The sequence below is a fragment of the Dipodomys ordii genome, unplaced genomic scaffold (assembly GCF_000151885.1).
Source record: "Dipodomys ordii isolate 6190 unplaced genomic scaffold, Dord_2.0 Scaffold105, whole genome shotgun sequence".
NCBI classification, from domain to species: Eukaryota; Metazoa; Chordata; class Mammalia; order Rodentia; family Heteromyidae; genus Dipodomys; species Dipodomys ordii.
This window is the reverse complement of record NW_012267321.1, coordinates 1,247,046-1,270,038: the sequence shown is the minus strand read 5'-3', so window position 1 is coordinate 1,270,038 and position 22,993 is coordinate 1,247,046. Positions and strand designations below refer to the sequence as shown.

At 53.6% G+C, this 22,993-nt stretch overlaps 2 protein-coding genes across 3 annotated transcripts; one reads left to right on the top strand and one right to left on the bottom strand.

Moving 5' to 3' along the window:
* Positions 1–1,337: 1,337 nt before the first annotated feature.
* Atf5 (activating transcription factor 5) lies at positions 1,338–4,989 on the bottom strand. The gene is made up of 3 exons (XM_013027712.1): positions 4,902–4,989; positions 3,354–3,644; positions 1,338–2,566 (listed from the first exon to the last, which is right to left on the bottom strand). Exons 2-3 carry the CDS (start codon positions 3,529–3,531, stop codon positions 1,890–1,892), a joined length of 855 nt encoding a protein of 284 aa, XP_012883166.1. The 5' UTR covers positions 3,532–3,644; positions 4,902–4,989; the 3' UTR covers positions 1,338–1,889.
* Nup62 (nucleoporin 62kDa) lies at positions 4,897–22,802 on the top strand. 2 transcript variants are annotated; one of them, XM_013027688.1, is made up of 2 exons: positions 4,897–4,979; positions 20,348–22,802. In XM_013027688.1, the coding sequence occupies exon 2, from the start codon at positions 20,413–20,415 to the stop codon at positions 21,991–21,993; it is 1,581 nt and encodes a 526-aa protein (XP_012883142.1). In that variant the 5' UTR covers positions 4,897–4,979; positions 20,348–20,412; the 3' UTR covers positions 21,994–22,802. The 2 variants fall into 2 exon arrangements, with proteins under 2 accessions (XP_012883142.1, XP_012883143.1); XM_013027689.1 differs by having other exon boundaries at positions 4,899–4,964.
* The last annotated feature ends 191 nt before the right edge of the window (positions 22,803–22,993 follow it).

Below are 22,993 nucleotides of genomic sequence, written 5' to 3'. Positions count from 1 at the left end.
ATGCCAGACAAGTGATATAGAGCTGGGCTATACCACAGCCCCAAGTTTTGGGTTAGATTTGTTTTGGGGGAAGGTTGAACTCAGGACTTTGTGCTTGTTAGGCAGGCTCTCTATGATTTGAACTCTGACCCCTAGTCCTCTGTTTTTTTTTTTTTGGTTGGTTGCAGGGCTTGAACTCTGGGCCTGGGCGCTGTCCCTCAGCTCTTCAGCTCAAGGTGAGCACTCTACCACTTGAGCTACAGCGCCACTTCCGGTTTTCTGGTGGTTTATTGGAGATAGGAGTCTCGCGGTCTCTCCTGCCTGGGCTGGCTTTGAACCTTGATCCTCAGATCTCAGCCTCCTGAGTAGCTAGGATTACAGGCGTGAGCCACCAGCGCCCAGCGTCCTCTTTGTTTTATGTTTTGAATAGTCTGTTTATGCCTGGTCAGCCTGGACTTGAAAGCCTCCTTCTAGGCTTCCTGCACAGCTGGACTGACTAGGATGCTCCACCACACACTTCTTTAAAATAAGTAAAGGCGGGCTTGGGTATGTAGAACGCTTGCCTAGCATGCATGAAGCCCTGGTTCAATTCTTTAGTACCACATAAACAGAAAAAGCCGGAAGTGGCACTATGATAATTCTAGCCTTGAGCAAAATAAGCTCAGGAACAGTTCAAGCCCCCAAGTTCAAGTCCCAGGACTGGCAAAAAAAATTTAAAAAAATGAGTTTTGTCTGGGGCTGGTGGCTGGCTTATGCCCATAATCTTAGCTACTTAGGAGGCTGAGATCTGAGGATCAAGGTTTGAAGCCATCTCGAACAGACATATCCAACAAAAGGCAGAAGTGGAGGTGTGACTCAAGTGGTGCTAGCTGTGAGCAGGAAAGCTGAAGCCCCAGTTTAAGCACTAAATAAGGAAGGATTTGTCAGTCATGGGGCTTGAACTCAGGGCCTGGGCACTGTCCCTGAGCTTTGTCTTCTCAAGGTTAGCCCTCTATCACTTTGAGCCATAGCTCCACTTGTTTTCCTTGTGGTTCATTAGAGATTGGAGTCTCATGGAGTTTCTAGCCCAGGTTGGCTTTGAACCATGATCCTCAGATCAAAGCCTCCTGAGTAGTCAGGATTACATGCATGAGCCATGGCATCCAACTGTGCCTGCTGCTTTTGTCCTTGAGTCTGGCATCCATTGCCATTGGCTTTTGGATATGAACTGAGAAACAGTGCCACCATTTCAGTAGACAACTGTCTAGCCAGTGCCAGGCCCTGAGTTCAAGTCCTGATGCTGTCAAAACAAAGAAACAAAGACGAGACACACTAATCAGTGGAAATTCTGTACTTTATTTTTCTCCTAGCTCCCCCCGACCCTGGACCAGCGCCCCCTTCACCTATGTGTAGCCCATCCCAACACCTTCACAAACACTGATTCTTTCCCAAGCTAAAATGAATCCTCCCTACCCAGCCACCAGCTACAGTACCCCTTTCTTCCCCACCATCTGGATCTGTGGACTGGTTTCCTCCCTCCCTGAGCTGGCCTGCTTTTAAGCTGTGTTCTCTTCTTTGCATGGTAGCTTCCCTCCTGGCTTGGCCCTGTGGCCCCTCTGCCCCATTTGCAGGAAACCACTCATTGAAATCTTAGAGCCTCATGGGAAGGGAGCAGAAGTCATGTACCATGCCCTGGGCTCATCCCCAGTCCCACAAGAAAAAGCAAAGGAACTGCAGAGCCAGAGCTCCTAGCTCCCACGGAGGGCCTCAGTTCCCTGGGATACACTGGGGGAGAGGGGATGTGAGTGTGTGTGTGCGCAGATGTTGAACATCTGGTAGGGGGGGAAAAACTCAAACATGGGTGAGAGGCGATTATGAGGACAAAGACAGAAGGGGACGAAAGGGGACCTGTCACTGGGCCCCAGCCCTGTCTAGCTGCTGCGGGTCCTCTGGCTGCGGGCCTTGTACACCTCAATGAGCAGATCCTTGACATACTGGATCTCCCGCTCCACCGACTCCGCCCTCTCCCTCAGCTCCCGGTTCCTGGCCTCCAGCCCCTGGCACTCGCCCTCCAGGGCCTCGCCCTCCGCCCGCTTTCTCTGGCGGTACCTGAGAGCCGCTGACTTGTTCTGGTCTCTCTTTTTCTGCTTGCGGTCCCCACGGGTGGTGGCAGGATTGGGGTAAGGGGCTGGGCGGCAAGATGGCGGTGGTGGTGGAGGAGGGAGAGGAGGAGGAGGAGGGGGCACCTGGGGGCCTGGCAGGGATGCCAAGCCCATGTCCCCCGGCCCAGCCTCACTGCGGCAGTAAATGGCCAGCAGGTCCAGGGTATCCAGGGCAGGGGGCTGGGGGAGGTCAAACGTGGGGAGGGGCAGAGGGAGGGTGGGCGCAGGTGGCAGGGGTGGTGGTGGGGAAGATGGTGGGAGGAGGGGGGCATCCAGGAAGAAGTCTTCCATCTGTTCTAGCTCCTTTTTGAGTAAGGATGCCATGACTTCCAGATCAGGGGGGGCTGGGGAAGGGGGAGGGAGGGCACCGGAGGGAAGTGGGGCTTCCAGGGGGAGGAGAGCTGTGAAGTCAACTCGTTCGGTCATCCAATCAGAGAAGCCATCACCTGGGGGTTGAAGAAGGGACAGAAAGTTCCCTGAGCTCTACTGGGTACTCACAGGTATGTGTGTGTGTATGTATATGTGTGTGTGTGACTTATTTGTTCAGATCATTCAGGGAAACAACTAACCAGTCAGTTAAGTGTTTTCTTCTTTTTTCTTTTTTTGATGGGTCCTGGGGCTGGAACTAGGTCCTGGAACTAGGTGCTGTCTTTGAGCTTCTTTTGCTCAAGGCTATTGTGCTATCATTTGAACCACAGCTTCACTTTTTTTTTAGTCAGTCACGGGGCTTGAACTTGGACATGGCACTGGCCCTGAGCTCTTTTTGCTCAAGGTTAAGGCTCTACCCCTTTGAGCCATAGTGTCACTTCTGGTTTTCTGGTGGTTAATTAGAGATGTGTCTCATGGACTTTCCTGCTCAGGCTGGCATCAAACTAATCTCAGATCTCAGCATTCTTAGTAGCTTGAATTAGAGGGCTGAGCCACCAGTGCCCAGCCTCAGATCCCTTGAGTAACTAGGACTACAGGTGTGAGCCAGTGGAGTTCCAGCTCAGTTAAGTTTTCTACTTAGAAATCATCTTCTGTCTCTTGCCAGTCTCCCCACTACCATGTGAGTTCCAGGGGACAAGAATCAGGTTACTTTTATCCCTAGATGTGTCCCCAGTATCTAAATTAGTGCTTTGGCACATTTTTAGACTTAAATATTTACCAAATGAAGGAGTAAATAAACGAGCTCTTTCCCTGTCCCTAGCCCCCCCCCCACTTTACCCCATATCCATTCTCCACTTGCCTTACCTGCCAGGGGCTCTCCCCCCCCTGGAAGCCCGCCCTCCAGGGCTCCCCCAAGGACCTCATAGGGAGCCAGGGGGGCAGGGGCCAGGGGGAGTTTCCCATAGTCTACAAGCCAGCCCAGCCCGCTAGCTGGGAGCAGGGCCCTGTCCAGCTCCAGCCCCAGGGTTGCCAGGAGTGACATGGCCGTGGCACAGGCGTCGGACACCGATGGCGATGAGGGCTGTGCCAACTGGAAGGTGGCTCTGACGGTTGCTCAATTGGGTGAGGACGGGCACCAGGGTAAAAGTGGAGGACCTGCATGAGTGAGACAAGAGTGGGTGGGGTCAGAGGCCAGCCTCACCCACCAGCAAGGAACTGGGAAAGCCGGCCACGCCCAATGCCTGTTAGTGGTGGTGAGGTCTTCCCATCCCTCCAATCAAGGCTTGAGACCAGGCCTTGTCTTCTCAGAATTCTTCTTTCCCCAAAATTTTAAGCCCCAATCACTCCCAAGGGAATTCGCTTTTATTAGAGAACCCACCCCTAACCCCTACCTTGTCACCTGACAAACAAATCTAAACGTCTCCCAGGGGAAATAACTTAAGCCCCGCCCACCCCCTTCCTAATACTCCTCTGGGGAAAAAAATAATTTCAAATTCCCAGGGGAATTTTCTGCAAGCTCCCCCCCACTCCTCCTTCGTTAGGCGCCATTCCTTCCCTGGGATTCAAGCCAAACTAGTGCCCGTGGGAACTCCCCCACACTCAGGCTCTCTCCCAATGTCATCCACGCAAATCCTGCTTTTCCCTTTAAATCGTTACAATGATCAGATTGTCAGTCTCTCTCCAAGCCCCGCCCCCACAGCCTAGCCCCGCCCTCAGCCTCCCCAGAGGCCCCGCCTCTTTCTCCCGATGAGCCGCGGGCTCCCCCTAGGCTGTCCTCGTCCCCGGCTCCGGTTTATGGAAGCCCCGCCTTCTGCTGTCAATCTAAATTAATCCCTGCCCACATAAGTGGCCGAACGAAATGGAGCTAGACTCTGGCGCGTCAGCAAGCCCCAGCTTTGGTCGGCAGGGCCCGGCGGAGAACGCCTTCCCAGCCCCCAGCCTTCGGTGCGGCAACCTCGGAGAGCGCCAAAGCGCATGGCTCCAACTGTGGGGCCGATCATTGTTCCCCAGCTGCCACTCTCTAGGGGATTACTGCGCAAGTGCAACCCGACACGGCCCGCCCTTCCTACGGAACAGGGCGGGATTAATGCGCAAGGAGCAGCAGCTCGCGGGCCACGTGTCCAGGCTAGTGCGCATGCGCAGTAACACGAGGGTGGCCTTTAAACAGCAACACTCCGGGAAAAACTTCCTGGCTCTCCCCTCTACCGCCTTCCCCGCCTCCTTCTCTTAGGCAGAGTGCGCATGCTCAGTAGCGTGCTGAGGACCCACTTACCCCCTTCTGCGCCTGCGCGACCGTGATTCTCCGCTCGCGTTCTCCCCCCCCCCCCGCCCTCCCCGGCTTGGCGGTGCAGGCCGCGAGCTGCGAAAGGGCGGGAAAGGCGGTTGGAGAGGGAGGGGCGAGCGGTTACTTACTCCATGGCTGCCGAAAAGAGAGGCGGCGGCGGCGGCCTCGGCTGAAGGGAGAAGGCGGGAGCGGTGAGCGCAGGCTCGGTGAGCGCGGGCACGGGTCCGGGGCACGACGGGGTCGCGTTTACAGCGCCATGGCGGGGGCTGCGCGGGCGGCGGCGGCGTGGCGGCGGGACAAGTCGTGGTCTGAGGACAGGGAATGAGGCGGCCCCGGGGACCGGGGACAGATATACTCGGGGCGGCGCGGCCCGCCCGGATCCTTCCGCGCCCCGCCCCGCCTCTGCGCGGCTTCCCCCGGGAGGCCGCCCCGCACCCTCAGGATGGCGGGGGCCGAGCCCCTGCTAACGGCCTCTGGGGTTCGCCCCTGGCCCCCCATCTGGCCATCTCGCCTCTGGGGCCCGGTTCCGGGGCCCGGCGCGTCCGCTCTGATGAGGCTGGGGGATCCGACCCCATCCTCCCCTCTGACCCACGGCAGCTTCTTCTCTTCTCTCTCTGGCTCGCGAACTTCCTTCCAGCTCCGCTTTGGACTCCTCCATATGTCCCCCGCCGACCAAGCACCCCAGGAAACCCGCGTGGGTTAGGCGGACGTGAAGTCACACCCATGCCGCGCCGCCTTCAAACCCGAGGACTGGCCTGGGCCCTCGGTTTGGTATTCGTAAAAGGAGAAAAATCTTCCGTGATGCATGCCCAGAGTCAGCCCAGGCCACATGGCCAGTTCCAGTCCAGCTTGGGTTAGACTAAAAAATGAAAAAAGGAAAAAAAAACTAGACTAGGAAGCCCTGAGCTTAGAACTCCTAAAACCCTTTTTTAAAAGTTAGTTTTAATTTTTTAATTTTGTTTGGCAGAACTGGGGATTGAACCTAGGGCCACACGTGCTACTCAAATACTCTAACACATTCCCACCCCTTTTGATTGTATTGACTCCCTTCCCCCCCCCCACCCCTTTGGCCAGTCTTGGGGCTTGAACTCAGGGGATGGGCACTGTCTTTTGCTCCTTCTGATCAAGGCTAGCACTCTACCACTTGCGCCACAGCACCACTTCTGGCTTTCTTTGTGTATGTGGTGCTGAGGAATCACACCCAGGCTTTCATGCATGCTAGGCAAGCACTCTACCACTAAGCCACATTCTGGGCCCTGTATTAACCTCCCCCTCCCCGCGTCGTGGGGCTTGAACTCTGAGCCTGGGCACTGTCCCTGAGCTCTTCTCTTCTGATGGTTAATTGGAGATAAGAGTCTCATGGACTTTCCTGCCCTGGCTGGCTTTGAACCGCAATCCTTAGCTCTCAGCCTCCTGAGTAGCTAGGATTACAGGTGTGAGCCACCAGCTCCCAGCTGTATTGACTTGTTTTTGGTCAGTTTTGGGGCCTGAACTCTGGGCCTGGGTGCTGTCCCTCAGCTCTTCAGCTCAAGGCTAGCACTCTACCACTTGAGCCACAGTGCCACTTGCGTTTTTTTCTGCTTATGTGCTGCTGAGGAATCAAACCCAGGGCCTCATGAATGCAAGGCAAGCACTCTACCACTGAGCCACCTTGCCAGCCCTGTATTGACTTTTTGAGATAGGGTTCTAGGTAGGGTGGCTGGGATTATAGGTGTGCATCTAGGTAGGGTGGCTGGGATATCTGGCCACCACTGGATATCTGTTAGGGAGAGGGAGCTTGGTTGCACTCCGCTTATAGCCCTCCACCAGCCTGGTGGCATATTTTTCTTCTGTGGTTACCCCTCCCTTCCCTCACTCTGCCCCCATTCCTATCAGGTCATCCCATATGGGAGTTTTCTCATGGCAGTTAAGAGACCTGAGTCAAGATCCAGAGAAGGCAGGGGTCTTGAGAGTTACATGCAGGCTTCTTCAGCCCCCTTCCCTGTCCCATATAGGAAGTCCTTGGGATCTGACTACCTTCCCATAGAATACTTCCTATCCATTCCATTGAACATTTGCACTCTGTTGCCTTTGTTGATAGGTGCTATATTTATATAAGCAGTATAGACAAAACAAAATTTAAAAGCAGCCAGGCACCCGTGGCTCATGCCTGTAATCCTAGCTACTCAGGAGGCTGAGATCTGAGGATCACAGTTCACAGCCAGCCTGGGCAGGAAGGTCCCTGAGACTCTTTATCTCCAATGAACCACCAGAAAACCAGAAGTGGAGCTGGGGCTCAAGTGGTAGAGTGTAACCTTGAGCTGAAGAGCTGAGGGACAGGGCTCAGGCCCAGAGTTTAAGCCCCATGACCGACCAAAAAAAAAAAAGCACATTCTGGAGCCAAATTATTTGGGTTCAGACTGCAACTGCACCCTGTATGACCCTGGCATGACTTCCTTGTGCCTCAGTTTCCCATGTGGACATTCATAGTGTGCCTGGTATACAGTAGTACTGCATAAGGGTTCTTACTAGTATTGACATAAATATGTTCTGACTCCATTGTTGAGCTGTAAGTGCTATAAAACTGCTCTTCCACATTTTCAGGAGACATAGGGACCCACTTCCACTCAGTAGAGGAGGACCTGGAAGGTTGAGTGGGGTTGGCGCTAGGCTACAGGCCTGCTCTGGGCAGTGAGCATGCACAATTCTTCAGAATCTGCCTCTGAAAAATGTCCTGGGGGTTGCTTGTTTTTGAGATAGGGGTATCATTCTGCTGCCAAGGTTGGTGGTCTCAGTTGAACTTCTTCAGACTTCCCAAGTAGCTGGGACTACAGGTAACAACATCCCTCATTTAGCCTGCTGCCCTTTGCTGGGGATGGAGCCCAGGGCTCAGGCATGCTAGGCAAGCATTCTACCACTGATATACATCCTAAGCCAGCATGTATTTTTAGATTTTTTTTTTTTTTTTTTTTGGTCCGGTCGTGGGGCCTCTCTGTCCCTCAGCTCTTCAGCTCAAGGCTAGCGCCTACCACTTGAGCCACAGCGCCACTTCCAGCTTTTTCTGCTTATGTGGTGCTGAGGAATCGAACCCAGGGCCTCATGCATGCAAGGCAAGCACTCTGCCACTGAACCACCTTCCCAGCCCAGATATTTTTTTTGTAGACAGGACTTCAGTGGCTTCAGTGGTAACAGCACTAGCAAGCGGGAGGTTTTGAGTTCAAGTCTCAAATGCCAAAAGAAATTTTAAAAATACTACATTTACAGGAAGATATGGTGAAATTTCTTTTTTCTGTCTTTTTTTTTTTTTTTGGGTCCAGTCGTGGGGCCTGAACTCTGGGCCTGGGCTCTGTCCCTCAGCTCTTCAGCTCAAGGCTAGCGCCTACCACTTGAGCCACAGCGCCACTTTTTTCTTTTTGCTTATGTGGTGCTGAGGAATCGAACCCAGGGCCTCAGGCATGCAAGGCAAGCGCTCTACCACTGAGCCACCTTCCCAACCCATTTCTTTTTTCTTTATTTCTTTTTCTTTTTTGGCAGCCATAGGGCTTGAACTCTAGGCCTGGGGCACTGTCTTTGAGCTCTTCTGCTCAAGGCTAGCGCTCTACCACTTGAGTCCCAGCACCACTTCCAGGGCAGAGTTTCTGTCTGCCCTTCACCCTTGCTTTCCTATGGTTAGTATCTTGGACTGCTCTGGGGCCTTTGTCCCAACCAAGGAAGCTGCTGACTGAATTTCGCACTTGTGATTTCACTAGTTATCAAAATGCCCATTCTCCGTCTCAGCAACCACCTAGGACACCACACTGGTCAGCCATGTGTCTCCTTAACTGTGACTGCCTTGAGGCCCCTTTCTCTCATGACCTTGACGGTCCTGATGAATTCTGGATGAGTGTTTGTGAAATATTTTTCAGTTTGGTTTTGTCTCAGACTTGGGTTACATTTTTTCCCCTTTTTTTTTTTTTTTTTACCTAGTACTGGAGCTCAGAGTCTCATGCTTGCTCAGTTTGCTTGCATGGATAGCACTCAACCACTTTGAGCCATCCCTCTGGCTTAGCCTTTTGCTTGTTATTTTTCTGCCTGGCCTGGCTTCTGTATCTCAGCCCCTTGAACACTTATGAGCCACTGCACCTGGCTCTTGGTTTTTTGTTTTTTTTTTGTCCTGGGGCTTGAACTCTGGGCCTGGGCGCTGTCCCTCGGCTCAAGGCTCAAGGCTAGTGCTCTACCACTTGAGCCACAGAGCCACTTCCAGCTTTTTCTGAGTGGTTTATTGGAAATAAGAGTCTCAAGGACTTTTTGGCTCCGGCTGGCTTTGAACCTCATGTCTAACTGGAATGAATTTGTATAGGAGAATGCTGTTGCATGCAGCATATGCTGAATGAGAAGACAGTGGTGGGCCCCTCGCTCCCCGTGTCAGCTCTTGGACCTTTTGCTCTCTTTAGCTGTTGGGTCCCACTCAGTGCTGCTGAGTACGTGCTGGTCTACACACTTAAGCTACTCTTCCCAGCAGCTTCCAGATATGACGGTGAGGCATCCATGGCTGTCTGCCACTCAGGTCTTGGCACCCTGAGCCGTAGCCAGTGCCCAGTCCTGATCCAGCATTCAAATGCCGCAGTCTGACCTCTGCCTCTAGATTGTAAGTGCTGTGGCCTCTTCAGTCAGCGGGAGGCTGGGGGGGAGGGTGTTGGGGGAACTCTTTTACAGTGCGGAGGGACTTGGCTTGGGGAGTGAGGCGGCAGTTGCAAGCAGGTTGCATCACCCCTGGTTGTCTGATGGGGAGGGAAATGAAGGAATTCTTTGGAGACCTCCATTGCCTGGCAACACATGAGTAGCAGAGCCCTGGATGAGAGGCTCCAGCACAGGAAGGAGGTAGGGTATGGGGGGAGCACCAAGAAGGAAGGAAAGACGCCAAACACATTGTGCAGGACCTTAAAAGTCTGGGGCATTATGCCTAAAAAGGGGCCTCAGCTTGGCCTGCAGGAGACAAGACGGAGACCATACAGGAGTTGCATGGAAACACTGCTCAACAGGAAGGGCACAGACTTGACACGGTGGGGTGCCTTCAAGCCTGGACCTTTACCTCAGTCTTGCTCCTATTGATCAGTTGCCAAATTCTGTTGGCTCCTGACCTACTGCTCGCCATCCATCTCCCTCTGCCCTAGAGGATGCCCCTCACCTATTTCCCAATCCAGGCAGAACCCAGCATGATGGAAAATCGTACAGTTTTGCATCAGATTCTGGGCCCTGCCTCTCTCCCCTCCCCCCTGCATGGTCCTAGCCAGGGTGGATACAGGAAAGGGCCATGGTTCTTTCTGCAGAAACAGATGTCTGTACGTGACTGTTTTCATGAGCACATAGGAGACAAAGGTGAGGGCCTTCCTGGGTCCCAGAACTGTCTGAGCACCGCCCCCGCCCCCTTTGTTCTGTAGGTGTTAGCAGGGGTGGAGGAATTTGGCACCTGGTCCTGAGCAGCACTGAGAAGATAACTGGGTCACGAGGCTGGGGGGGGGAGTGAGCAGAAGTTTGAAGGTGGGTGTCCTGGCAAACAAGAGCAGGAAGGCCAAGGCCAGCTCTGCTGGGGAAAGGGCAGTGTGGGGAGGGGGGCTGGGCAGGTCAAGCACAGAATGCCACGTGTCCCAGGGGCTCAGAGTCCTCCAGGGCCATCTTGTCCCCCTGGGCGGAAGTACTTGCAGCCTCAGAGCTGCTCCTGTGTGTCACCTTCCCTGCTAGCGTCCTCGCATCACTCATCCCTGCTTCCCTCTGCACAGCCCTGCTTCCCTGACCTCACTCTGCCTCTTCTGAAGGCCCTGCGGTTGCATTTAAGGGCCACTCTCAATCTGGAAGAATGTCTGCTTCGGAAGATGTTTAATGTGCCTACAGATACCATTTTTTGCCACATAGGGTGCATTGGTGCTGCAGACTAGTGTGTGACAGCTCTGGGTGGCCATTTTTCAGCCTTCCACATTTCTTTCAGATCCTTGCGCAAATTACAGGGCTGCTGATGGGTATTCCTCACATGCCACCAGGGACTGGACACATCCCTGAAAGGACAGGGTGATGCGTGTGTGTGTGTGTGTGTGTGTGTGTGTGTGTGTGTGTCAGTTGGAGCGCTGTCCCTCAGCTCCTCAGTTCAAGGAGAGCGTTGTACCACTTGAGCCACAGTGCCACTTCCGGCTTTTTTTCTGCTTATGTGGTGCAGAGGAATCGAACCCAGGGCCTCAGGCATGCCAGGCAAGCACTCTACCACTGAGACACCTTCCCAGCCCCCAGGTGACATGATGGACAACGTAGTGTCCTCTGGCCCAGGTTGCTGTCTCTTAACACCATGTGTGCCTTCCCCACACGCTATTTTCCTGAGCAGGAAAACAGCGCCAGAAGGAGTAGTAGGCCCTCCAGGAAGACACAGGCACTTCTCCCGGGGAGCCTGTCATGCTGGGCAGTGGTGCCAGCCTGGCAGTGCAGAGCTGCTGGCTTTACAGGGTGAGTGGAAATCCATTCTTTTCTATGAGGCTCAAGTTTTGAAAATCAGTGAGTACCTCACAAATTTGGAAACACCCCCAATGAAGCCTGAATGTATCTAGGACTAGGGCTGTGGGTCCACAGGACATTTCTTAAATCTGTGGTGCTCTCATGACCATGCCAGAGAGCACGTGGTTTCCCTGTGCAGCCCAAGCTGGTCCTGAACTCATAATTTTCCTGCCTCAGCTTCCCAAATGCTGGGATTGCAGGAATGTGCCTCCAGCCCAGCCTACCAGGTACACAAGGGCACAGGAGAGGAGCTGAATCCAGCTTGTCCTCCTGGGCTCCTTAATGCCCCCTCAGCAGGCGTGTGGGCACTGCCCTGTGGAGAGTGATAGGGGCCCATGGCTGTGAGAGCACTAAGCTTCAACTCTTGAGATGTGAGTCCTTTGCCACTTCCTTGACCTTGCTGTCTACCCCACCACAGAGCAGGAACTATGGGAACAGAGCTGGGGCAAGGGAGGGAGGGACAGAGGGGTGCCTTCTGTCTTCTATGCATGGTCTGCTCCACGGGGCATGATGATGATTTGGATTCAAGAGGGAAAAATTCTGGTCTTAGAAGGTCATGGGCATGGCCTAGGTGCTGAACATGGTGGATGGTGGTGGCAGGGAGTGAAGAAAGGTCACATCAAAGAGCCTCGGGAGTGTTAGACGCTTGGCTGGCAGCCTGGGCCAGAGTCCTGTGTGGCTTTGGACAAGTTACATAAGTTCCCTTGACTTGAGTAAACTCGTCTGTAAACCGGGGGGACTGTTATTAGATCCCCTCTTAGGAAATTGCTGGGGAAAGTGATTCCGGACAGGTGAAGCTCAGAAAGCAGGGCCTGGCATGTGTCGTGCAACATGGTAACTGCCAGGCCAGGTATGGCTGTGGGGTGATGCTTTCTCCCTCTCCCTGTGGCTGCTCCCACTTGGTTCCCAAAGAAGCCTCCACCACAGCCCAGTGTGGGCACCCACCCCCACCCTGCAACATCACTGCCTCCCCTCCCCCTCCCCCAAGCCCTTGTTGACAGTGGAGAGGCCGGGAGGGAGCGATGGTGTACAGCTCTCCATCCTACTCAGACACCTGCTGCCCGCCTGGGGCCCAGGGCCTTCCTTGTACGCAGCTGTCCTGCCTGTGGAGCCCCGTGACCTGCACCAGAGGCCTGAACATGTCACTCCTTTCCTTCAGCCCATCATCAGCCACCATGACCAGTTCTCCCTCTCCCCCCTCCAAGGCGTGGTCCTGTCTTCTCTCAGCTTGGTCCCTACCTAGCACAGCACCATAGTCAGTTGGCTGGCTAGTTTAATATCTCAGTCATATCCGTTTACCAAAGTGGACATCCAGAGTTATGCAGCCACTGCCAGTGTCAGAATATTTTCTTTTCTTTTCTTTTTTTTTTCAGTGTCAGAATATTTTCATCTTTCTCCCCCATACCTCCCTGACCTCTTGGCCATTGTCTCTCGTTTCCTGTCTGGTATCCTGTCTTGGAGTTGCACTCCGCAGAGGCATGAGTAGTAGGCTGTTCTGCGCATGGCTTCACTCAGCTTTGTCTTTGCACATATGCCAGTGCTTTGTGTCTTATGGAAGTCGGATTGCACTTACCTCTTCATGGGCTTCCACCACTGCACATTTGGATTGTTGCTCTTAGGAACAATGTTGCTGTCCTGTGAACATGCATGTGTAAGCTTTTGTGCTAGCAGATATTTTGGGTACTTGGGTTCTCTTGGGTAGCTCTTAGTGCTTTACGGCGTCACAGGGCAGCTTGGAGCCTGACTTTCCAAAGTGGATGAACTGTGTGTGTCCCAACCCCAAGCTCTAGCTTCTCCATACCTCACCAGTACCTGCCCATTTCTGTGTGTGTGTGTGTGTGTGTGTGTGTATGCATGCATGCATGCACGCACACGTATGCACCAGTGCTAGAATGTGAACTCAAGTGCATGCTTTTGCTTTTTTTTTTCCTGTTCACATCTGGTGCTTTACACTTGAGCCATGCCTTCACTTGTAGTTTTTTGCTGGTTAGGTGGAGATGTCTCACAGACTTTTATGTCCAGACTTGTATGTCCAGACTTGTCTCAAATCATGATCCTCAGATCTCTGCTTGCTGAGTAGCTAGGATTATAGGCTTGAGCCACAAGCATGATATGCATGTGCTTTGTTTGGATCACATTGAAATATAGCAAGACCATAGAACCTCCTACCCTCTGCCGTTTAGCAAAGAGGGGATGGTTTTTTCAATGCAAGAAAGAAAAAGTTCTTTTGTTTTGTTTTTTAATAAAGTAAGGGTGTTGGGTGCCAGAAGAGTCCTCAGATCTGTTCCAGTCTTCTTTTACGTTATGTTAAGAGAAGTGGTTTAGAATCTTCCTTGGGAGCAAGACATGGTGGCATATATGCCTTGTAGCCTCAGCTACTTCGAGGCTGAGTGGCAGGAGGATTACCCAGGGGGAAAAGCTGCTGTTTGTCCCTTACCTGAGCTCCTGGGTGTGGCCGGGCCTCTGGAGTGCAGAAGAGAAGGTAATTGCTCATTAGTTGTGAGTTGATTTCTTGTTGATTTCTTTCCAAGGAAAGAAGGAAGAAGAGGGGGAGGTTGAGAACTTAAGTAAGGATCCAGGAGTCACTTAGGAGTCATGCTGTGGGAAGGGGGCAGCAGCAGGGGTTGGAATCTCTGAAAGCCTTGCTTTCCCCATATACCTGCTTAAAGTAATTTCTAAGATCCAGTGAAATGCCAAAAGAAAGGTACAGAGCTTCACATGTGCCACCTCTTCTGTATACACAACACAAGATGCATAAGTGACTGTGCTCAGGGAGCCTCTGGGAACAGCCTGTCTCCCAGGACAAGAACTGGTGGCGAGGGATGGGGACCATACTGTGCCTTTTGTCCTTTTCAGTGGAGAACTGTGTGCAAATGGCGTCTGCGCAGGCAGCCACACTTCCTGCCTGCCACTGGGCCTGGGAGGAAGGATGGCCTTATGAAGCCCTGAGGAGGCAGTGGCACCCCTCCCTGTCCCTTTGGGTATTCATCCAGGAGGTGAGAGAGGGCCTGTGTTCCTCACATATGGGGCCCACAGTCTCTCTGTGCTGCAGATTTACTTGGAAAAGCAGCTCTGTGCCTGTGTGTGGCTTCTTGTAAATCTGGGATGAGGTGGGGTCCCTCAGGTGGGTAGCTGTGTAAGAACTGAGCAGAACAGCCCATGCCACCACCAGTGGCACCCTGTGGAGGACCTGCTACCCTGTTCTGTCTGCCCCACTCTTTGGGGCCATACTGCCTGCCTCTTCCAGGGGCACCGGCCCTCCTACCTCACCTGAGGGCTGCCAGACATGGTACTTGTGTGTGTGCCTGTGTGCGCCGGTACTGGGTCTTGAACTCAAAAGACCTGAAGTTGTTGTTTTGGTCCGGTTGTAGGGCACTGTCCCTCAGCTCTTCGGCTCAGGGCTAGCGCTCTACCACTTGAGCCACAGTGCCACTCACTTCTAGCTTTTTAATTTTTGCTTATGTGGTGCTGAGGAATCGAACCCAGGGCCTCATGCATGCAAGGCAAGCGCTCTACCACTGAGCCACCTTCCCAGCCCCAGACCTCAAGTTTTCCCTTGGCTTTTTCCACTCCATAGCTGACTCTACCACTTAGGCCATGCCTCCAATTCTGGAGAAAAGACTTAAGTCATTTTTTTTTTCTTCCTGGGCTGGCTTTAAGCTGTGACTCAGATCTCAGCCTCCTGAGTAGCTAAGATTACAAGCATGAGCCACCAGTGCCCAGCCTTGATTTCCAGTCCTGAAGGCCATCCCTGAGCCGACCTGTTTCCTAGCTTTGGAGCTTTTCTTTGGCATGAGGGAAAGAGGGAAACTGACCCAAAGGATGTTTAAGGTAGTTTGGAGTTGGAACAAGATGTTTGACAGGGCAGAAGGAGGGTAAGAGAGAGAAGTGGGGCCCAGGAGAGGAGCGAGTGGTTGAACCCAGGAGGGGAATCAGATTCCCCTGAGTGCAGCCTACTGGTTTCTGGTGTCCCTCTTTCCTCTCTCATCTCTGCTCTCACTCTTGGCAGTTTTCACTCTTCAGGCCCTATAGCTCTTAGTTATACAAAAGGGTTTCCTTGTGATATTCCTATATGTGTGTGCAGTGTGTCCCCACCAAACTCACCTCCATCTGTCTCCCTTGCCTCCTTTCAAATATTGTCAGCAGGGCTGGGAAGGTAGCTCAGTGGTAGAGTGCTTGCCTTGCATGCATGAGGCTCTGGGTTCCATTCCTCAGCACCACATAAGCAGAAAAAGCCGGAAGTGGTGCTATGGTTTAAGTGGTAGAGCGCTACCCTTTTGCTGAAGAGCTGAGGGACAGCGCCCAAGCAGAGTTCAGGCCCCACGACCGACCCCCCCCTCCAAAAAAAATCAAATATTATCAGCAGGTTCCTATTGTTCTGTTCCTATATGTGCAAATAAACTACTGTGCCCATACTCATCCTCAGTGATCTCTCCTCAGCAGCCTGTCTTAATTTACTGGGCTCTTTTAGGTATATAAATTGTACCAAGAGGGCTGGGAAGGTGGCTCAGTGGTAGAGCGCTTGCCTTGCATGCATGAGGCCCTGGGTTCGATTCCTCAGCACCACATAAGCAAAAAGAAAAAAGCCGGAAGTGGTGCTGTGGTTCAAGTGGTAGAGCGCTAGCCTTGAGCTGAAGAGCTGAGGGACAGTGCCCAGGCCCAGAGTTCAGGCCCCATGACCGGAAACCCCGCCCCCCCAAACAAAAAATTGTACCAAGGGGTTTCTTTGTGGTATTTCAGGCATGTGTATAAGCATTGATGAGAATGACCCTCTCTGGTGCTAGGGATGGAGTATGCCAGGCACACGCTGCTCTCCTGAGCCCCACCTTTCCTTGCCTGGGCTGGCCTTCAGCTTGCCATCTTCCTACCTCCAGCTTGGAATACTCCTGCCTTCACTTCCTGATCCTCCTGCTCTCCCTTCTGAGTAGCTGGGATTGTAGGCATGAGCTACCACCCCTGCCCTCTCCCTAGAGTGTTCAAATAGCTAATTCCATGGGGCCAGAGGGGTGTGTGACTTGCAGAGCCTCGGCCCTGTCCTTCCTAGGCCCACTGGCTCTGCAGTCATAGTGCCACCAGGTGGTGGCCGACCGCACACCAGCAGAATGTGGCTTATGAGCAGTTAACCCCTTCACTTTCCAAATGCTGTCCAGAATTCAGATCATCTCAGCTTCGCACTCTTGATTTCAGGTGGGGAAACTGAGGCATGGGGTTTTTTTTTTTTTAGCCATCTTAGATTCCAGGGCTAGAAGTAGAGGTGCTGGGCCACTTGTACCACAGGCTGGACCTTGCTCAGCACTAACATAGGGAAGAAGATCACACTGCAGGTGCTGGGCTGTGTAGAGTGAAGTTTAGAGTACTGTTTCTGTGAATTCCAGTTCCTTTCTGACCAGAGTGATGCTGAGAATCCTAAGGAAGGCAGGGGCTGTCTATAGTGCTAAGCCAGTCCATAGATCAGTATTGGCACCCACAGTCATAGTTTCAGGTACGAGATAAACCAGGAGTGTCTTACCTGGGCCTGGCGGTCCCCTCAGGAGCTGGGTTATCACCAGATTTGCTTTAAGGTGTGCAGGGTCAGGATAGCCTGGATACCTGGCTAACCCTTTACTGTGTGCTACCTCAAACCCCTTTGCACCCAGACACTCATGGTGCTTCAGCCTCTTTCTTCACCTGCGGCCCTCCTCCACTAGACACTTCTCCATTCCCATCCCCTGGCTCACCCTGACACTCCTGTTCTCTTTACCACCCAGCTTCTCCCTGTTGACATGGCTTCTGCTCTGAGCCTGCCCGCCTGTGGCCTGCTCCTGAGCTCAGAGAACCATCCTTGCTCAGAAGACTTACCCATGGTGTATCTTTGGGGGTGCATGCTAATCACAGTGCCTGGAACAGGCTGAGGTGTTACAGGCAGTGTCTGTGCTGACAGCGTGTAGTCAGCCAGCCGGGCCCCCGTGTGAGGCAGCTTCTCCTGTGTGATTTAAATAGTGTGCAAAGAGCTTTTTATAAGTGCTCTTCTGCATATTTTTAGCTGCAAGTTACTAATAGTGGAAGCCCTGGAGCTAGGTTGAGTTCGTGATGCGTAGGTGTAGCTGTTCCACGGTATAACCAGCCTGGCTCCAGGTGTTTCCACTGTGTCTGTCACACAAGAGTGGGTGTGAGCGCAGGGCAGGACCCTGTGTTTCCATGCTCCAAGCGACTGCTTTGCTGGGGCACTGTTGTGTGTATTGGGGCGCTCTCAGGAAAACTGGCAAGGGAGGAGGACTGGAGCCTGAACTGGGCCAGGCCCTTGGGTTTTCAGCTGTGGACTTGTTTATTCTTTTTTTGGGGGGGGGGTGTCCGGTCATGGGGCCTGAACGCTGAGCCTGGGTGCTGTCCCTCAGCTCTTCAGCTCAAGGCTAGCGCTTTACCACTTTGAGCCACAGCGCCACTTCTGGCTTTTTTCTTTTTTGCTTATGTGGTGCTGAGGAATCGAACCCAGGGCCTCATGCATACAAGGCAAGTGCTCTACCACTAAGCCACCTTCCCAGCCCCCCCTTGTTTATTCTACACAGGGGTAGAGACTGTACTTATAATAGTTTTGAGGCATGGAGTGCTCTGGACTAACTTGCCCAAAGACCCAGAGTGGCAGAACTGAAGGTCTTTCCATGGTGTGAGGAGTGGCTTTGTCCCTGATGAGTAGCTTTGGGCTACACCGCCTGGCTGTTTAAGGGACAGGAAGATGGTGAGGGCTCCGTGTGAGCCCCCCAAGTTCAGGGCTGTGGACCATGCAGTGGAGTACAATAGAAGATTTACAGCAGGGGACCACGGTCTGGTCCCCACCTGAGAGAGGGGCAAAGATGGAGTGTCATGCAGTGCTGGCCATATGGTTCTTAAGAATGGGTTAGCTGCCCAGAAGTGTCTATATTAGAATTCCCATGAAGAACCGAGAATGGAAGAGAGCTGACTGAATGAATTAACACTAAATTTGAGGTCAACCACATACCACATCCGGTCTTAATCTCATACCCCTTGCCTCCTTTGTGTGTATGGGGGACAAGGGAAGGGCTGTTTGGAGGCTTGAATGTGTTCTTGCTTAGCTTTTTAGCTTATGGCTGGTGTCTACCACTTGATTCACACCTCTAGTTCCAGTTCTTTACTGGTTGATGTTGAGCCCCTCATTTATCTGCCCAGGCTGGCGTTGAGCTATGCGCCTTAGATCTCAGCTTCCTGATTGCCTAATTATAATAAGCATGGTTGTGAGCCACTAGTGCCTGGCTTCTTCTTTTTTTTTTTTTTTTGCCAGTGTCTTAACTATGTGGTTTAGGCTAGCCTCAACTTTAAAATCTTCCTGCCTTCATGTTCCCAGTACTAGGATTACAGAGGTGTGCAACCTCTCCTAATCCCAGCTCGCAGATCTGCCAGGCAGTTTCTACTTCATGCCTCAGTTCCTCACAGATCACCATAGATTTAGTGGCATAAGACAACACAAGATCCTCCTCCTCTTCTAGGAGTTTGAAGTTAGGGTACTCTCACGGCTCCAACATCTGCAGACCCCAGGGAGGATTGCTACCCTTTCTTTCCAACCTTGTACTTTCCAGCTTCCTTAGCTTATGGCCCCTTCTTCCAGCCTCATCCTTGATGTGTCGATCCCTTACCCCAGTTGTCACATAGCCTCTGCCTTAGTCACTTCTGCAAAGTCCCTTCTACCATATAAGGTCACAGATGCCTGGGTCAGGGATTGGGTCATGGGTGTGGTTGGGGGTGCTACACTGCATCCTGTGCTGACTCCACTGGAAATTAGGACTGTCTATTCCTGCCACGGCATGGCTACTGGTTGGGGCCAGGTGACACAGAGCTCCCTCCAACAAGCTATGGTCAAACCTGGCCCTGGGTACCATCCCCAGCCAGCCTAGAAGCCTTGCTCAGCTCATAACTTGTAAATCTCTCGCACTGTCTAAGCCGTCTGTGTAGCCCAGGCTGGTGTCACAGGCCTGCTGTTTAGCGCCAGGGAGACAGAGGGAGGATGATCAGAGTGTTAGCCTGGCTCTATAGCAAGACTGTGAATGGAAGGGATCGGCCTGACACCTCGTATGGCCATAGCTGAGTGCTTTGTGCTGTGAGGCCCTCAGTCCTTCGGAATGGCATGGTATCAGTGCATCTTCCACATCTGTCAGGACCTGGGAAGTGCTGTGCCACGTGAGGCTGGCTGGCTTGTGGATGGGACCAGTGCCTGGCAGTGGCGGCAGGCCACAGCCAGGCTCAGCTCCTAGCTCAGCACTTGCTAGCTTGTGACCCTGGGCACTGAAAGAGTCTCACCCTTCATTTTGCCCAGCCTAGTGCTGTCTCCCCTTCCTTGCTTGGTGGCTTCAACTTCCCAGGTGTGCCATGGCATGCCTTGGGCTCATTGCAGAGTACAGGCAGCCAGTGGGCTGAAGTTGAATGGAGATGGGAAGAAGGCCAGGGAAAGGGCCAGGTGTTTCCTGTCTTCTGGCTCCATTTCTGCCACTTCTGCTTATCCTCAAGCCAGTTGCTATAGCCAGGGGCATCTAGTGCCCTGACTGAGCACCAGGGTTTCCATGCCCACCCACACTCTCCATTCCGGAAGTGCTGAGGCAGTGTGCCTGCCCCACAGCCTGGATTGGTTTCCGGGGCCCATCTTGTTGTGCCAAGTCCAGCCTGGTAAGCCATCTGGCAGCAGGCAGCAGGCTGGTTCCCGTGCACACAAAGTGGGTCCTGGGGAGCAAGTTTCTGGGGGTATTTGGTGTCCTAGCCCCACACACTGCCCATGCCTCCATCAGGCATCCCCGGACTAAGACTGGTCCAGGCTGTGTCCTGCCTTCTTCCTGGCAGTGGGAAGTTCCCACTGTACCAACCTCAGTGACCTAGCCAGAGCTCCCAGCTCCCAGTGCCCAGCCTTGGGTGTAGCATGGGCTGGGGCTTCCAGAATCTTCTTTGCTCATTGGGCAGAGCACAGTTCAGGTTATGAAGAAGGATGGGTGCTGCTGTTCTAATGCAAACCCACACCGCGCATGCTCCATCAGGCTTCTGCCTTGCCTTCCAAAACTGATCATGTCCCTTCCTCTGCTTTAAAAATCTTCCCAAGGTTGCAGACGCCGAAGGATTGGCTTGGGAGCTCCGGAGTAGCTGCTGTCGCCAGAGTCTGGAGCCATGAGCGGGTTTAATTTTGGAGGCACTGGGGCCTCTACAGGCGGGTTCACATTTGGCACCGCAAAGACATCAACAACCACACCCTCCACAGGGTTTTCTTTCTCTGCTTCGGGCACCGGATTGTTTAATTTTGGGACTGCCTCCCAACCGGCTACAACCACCCCTACCACCAGCCTGTTCTCGCTCACGACCCAGGCTCCAGCCACACAGACTACGGGGTTCACTTTCGGAACAAATCCTGCTTCTGGAGGAAGTGGCTTTTCTTTAGGGATCAGTGCCCCAAAGCTAAACTTGACCAGCACAGCTGCCACCTCTGCCCCAGCAAACACAGGCGGCTTTGGGCTTGGCAGCAGCACGCTCACCAATGCCATATCAAACACCAGCACCTCCAGCCAGGGGGCTGCCCCCTCTAGCTTTGTGTTTGGCTCCACTGCCACCACCACCACTACCACCACCACCTCCACAGCCCCAACCACCACATCTGGAGGGTTCTTGTTCACCAGTGGAGGTGCAGCCCAGTCCGGGGCCTCTGCATTCAACATTGGCTCCTTGGGCAGTTTGGCCCAGCCCACTGCCCTTCCCGGGTTACCCTTCAGTGCTACCACCCCAGCAAGCACCGGGGCTGGGGCCAGCACCGCCCCTGCTCCCACCACCACCACCACCACCACCAGTGCGGGGCCCACCCTCTTTTCTTCCATAGCTGCTGCCCCCACCTCGTCCACCACCCCGGGGCTCTCCCTTTCAGCCCCAGCAACCACAGCTGGGGCTCCCGGAGCTGGGACACTGGCCTTCAGCCTGAAGGCCCCCGGAGCAGCTTCTGGCACCTCCTCCAGTGCACCTACGGCCACCACCACCACTACCACCACCAGCAGCGGCGGCTTTGCCTTGAGTTTAAAACCACTTGTGCCAACCGGGATCCCCAGCAACACAGCAGCTGCTGTGACCCTTCCACCTGGCACCAGCACCACGACCGGGGCTGCTGCCTCCCCTGTGATGACCTATGGGCAGCTGGAGAGCCTCATCAACAAGTGGAGCCTGGAGCTGGAGGACCAGGAGCGCCACTTCCTGCAGCAGGCCACCCAGGTGAACGCCTGGGACCGCACGCTCATCGAGAACGGGGAGAAGATCACCACCCTGCACCGTGAGGTGGAGAAGGTGAAGCTGGACCAGAAGAGGCTGGACCAGGAGCTTGACTTCATCCTGTCCCAGCAGAAGGAGTTGGAGGACCTGCTGAGCCCACTGGAAGAGTTGGTGAAGGAGCAGAGTGGCACCATCTACCTGCAGCATGCCGACGAGGAGCGTGAGAAGACATACAAGCTGGCCGAGAACATTGATGCGCAGCTGAAGCGCATGGCCCAGGACCTCAAGGACATTATCGAACATCTGAACACATCTGGCGGCCCCGCCGACACCAGCGACCCTCTGCAGCAGATCTGCAAGATCCTCAATGCGCACATGGACTCGCTGCAGTGGGTCGACCAGAACTCCGCCCTGCTGCAGCGCAAGGTGGAGGAGGTGGCCAGAGTCTGTGAGGGGCGCCGCAAGGAGCAGGAGCGCAGCCTCCGGATCGCCTTCGACTGAGGCTGCGCGGCTGGGCCATCCCGTCTTCTTGTTCTTCCTTTCAAGTGATTGTGCTGTTGGGAGAAGTGTTGTGTGCTTTGATTTCTAGCTAGCAAATGGCAACTGTTTGGACCCCTCTGATCCAGGCAGAAACCTTGAGAATGTTTTTGTGTTTATACTTGCGTCCCGGCCCCTTCTCCCCTCATTCCTACCCCCACCCCATTCCCTGGCCAAGGGACAGAGAAGTGCTGGCCCTGCAGCCACCCTTGTCCAATGTAGTCATGGGTGCAGGGCGAAAAAGACTGCGGCAAGGAGGCTGTCCTCACAGGAGATGACAGCCTGGTCTTAGAGTACAAGATGTCTGCTTGTGACAACTAACCAGAACCAGGGGCAGCTGTGAACTGGACAGCCAGCCAGCTAATGGGAGAGGAGCAGCCAGCTAAGGGGACCTGCACAGGGGTAGGGGTAGGGAGGGTTGGGGTGCAGAGGCCTCCTCTGCCATCTCATTTATCCTTGAGGAAGCCAGAGACTGCTCCACACCTGTGTGCTGTGCTTTCCCGGGTCCAGCCCAATTCCTGTTTGGTGGAGAACAGTGGCAATCAACCTGCCACAGCACCTGTCCAAAGAAACATCTGCCACCGTGGCCTCCCTTGCCAGAGGCCCTCGCAGCCCTGGCCCCGAGCTTCCCAATGCCAAAGCAGAGTAGCCACAATATCTACGAAGAAGCCAGCTGTGTCCAGGTATCTGTTTTCGCTTTGTGCTTTGCTGTACTCCTGCAATGCCTATGGTTGTATGTTGCTTTCTAAATAAAGTTAGAATTTTGAACTGAAGTGCTGTTGGTCTGTATATGTATTAGACATGGACTGAGCAGGTCCACGGCTGGAGCCAATATCATTGGTCTGGAAGGCCAAAAGGAGCTACCCACCAGTGCAGGAGGAAGCCCCTGTGTGGTAAGAGGGGGTGACATGACTCCAGCTGTTCCCCATGTGGGGACTTGTCCTCTGCCACCATCCTGAAGGCA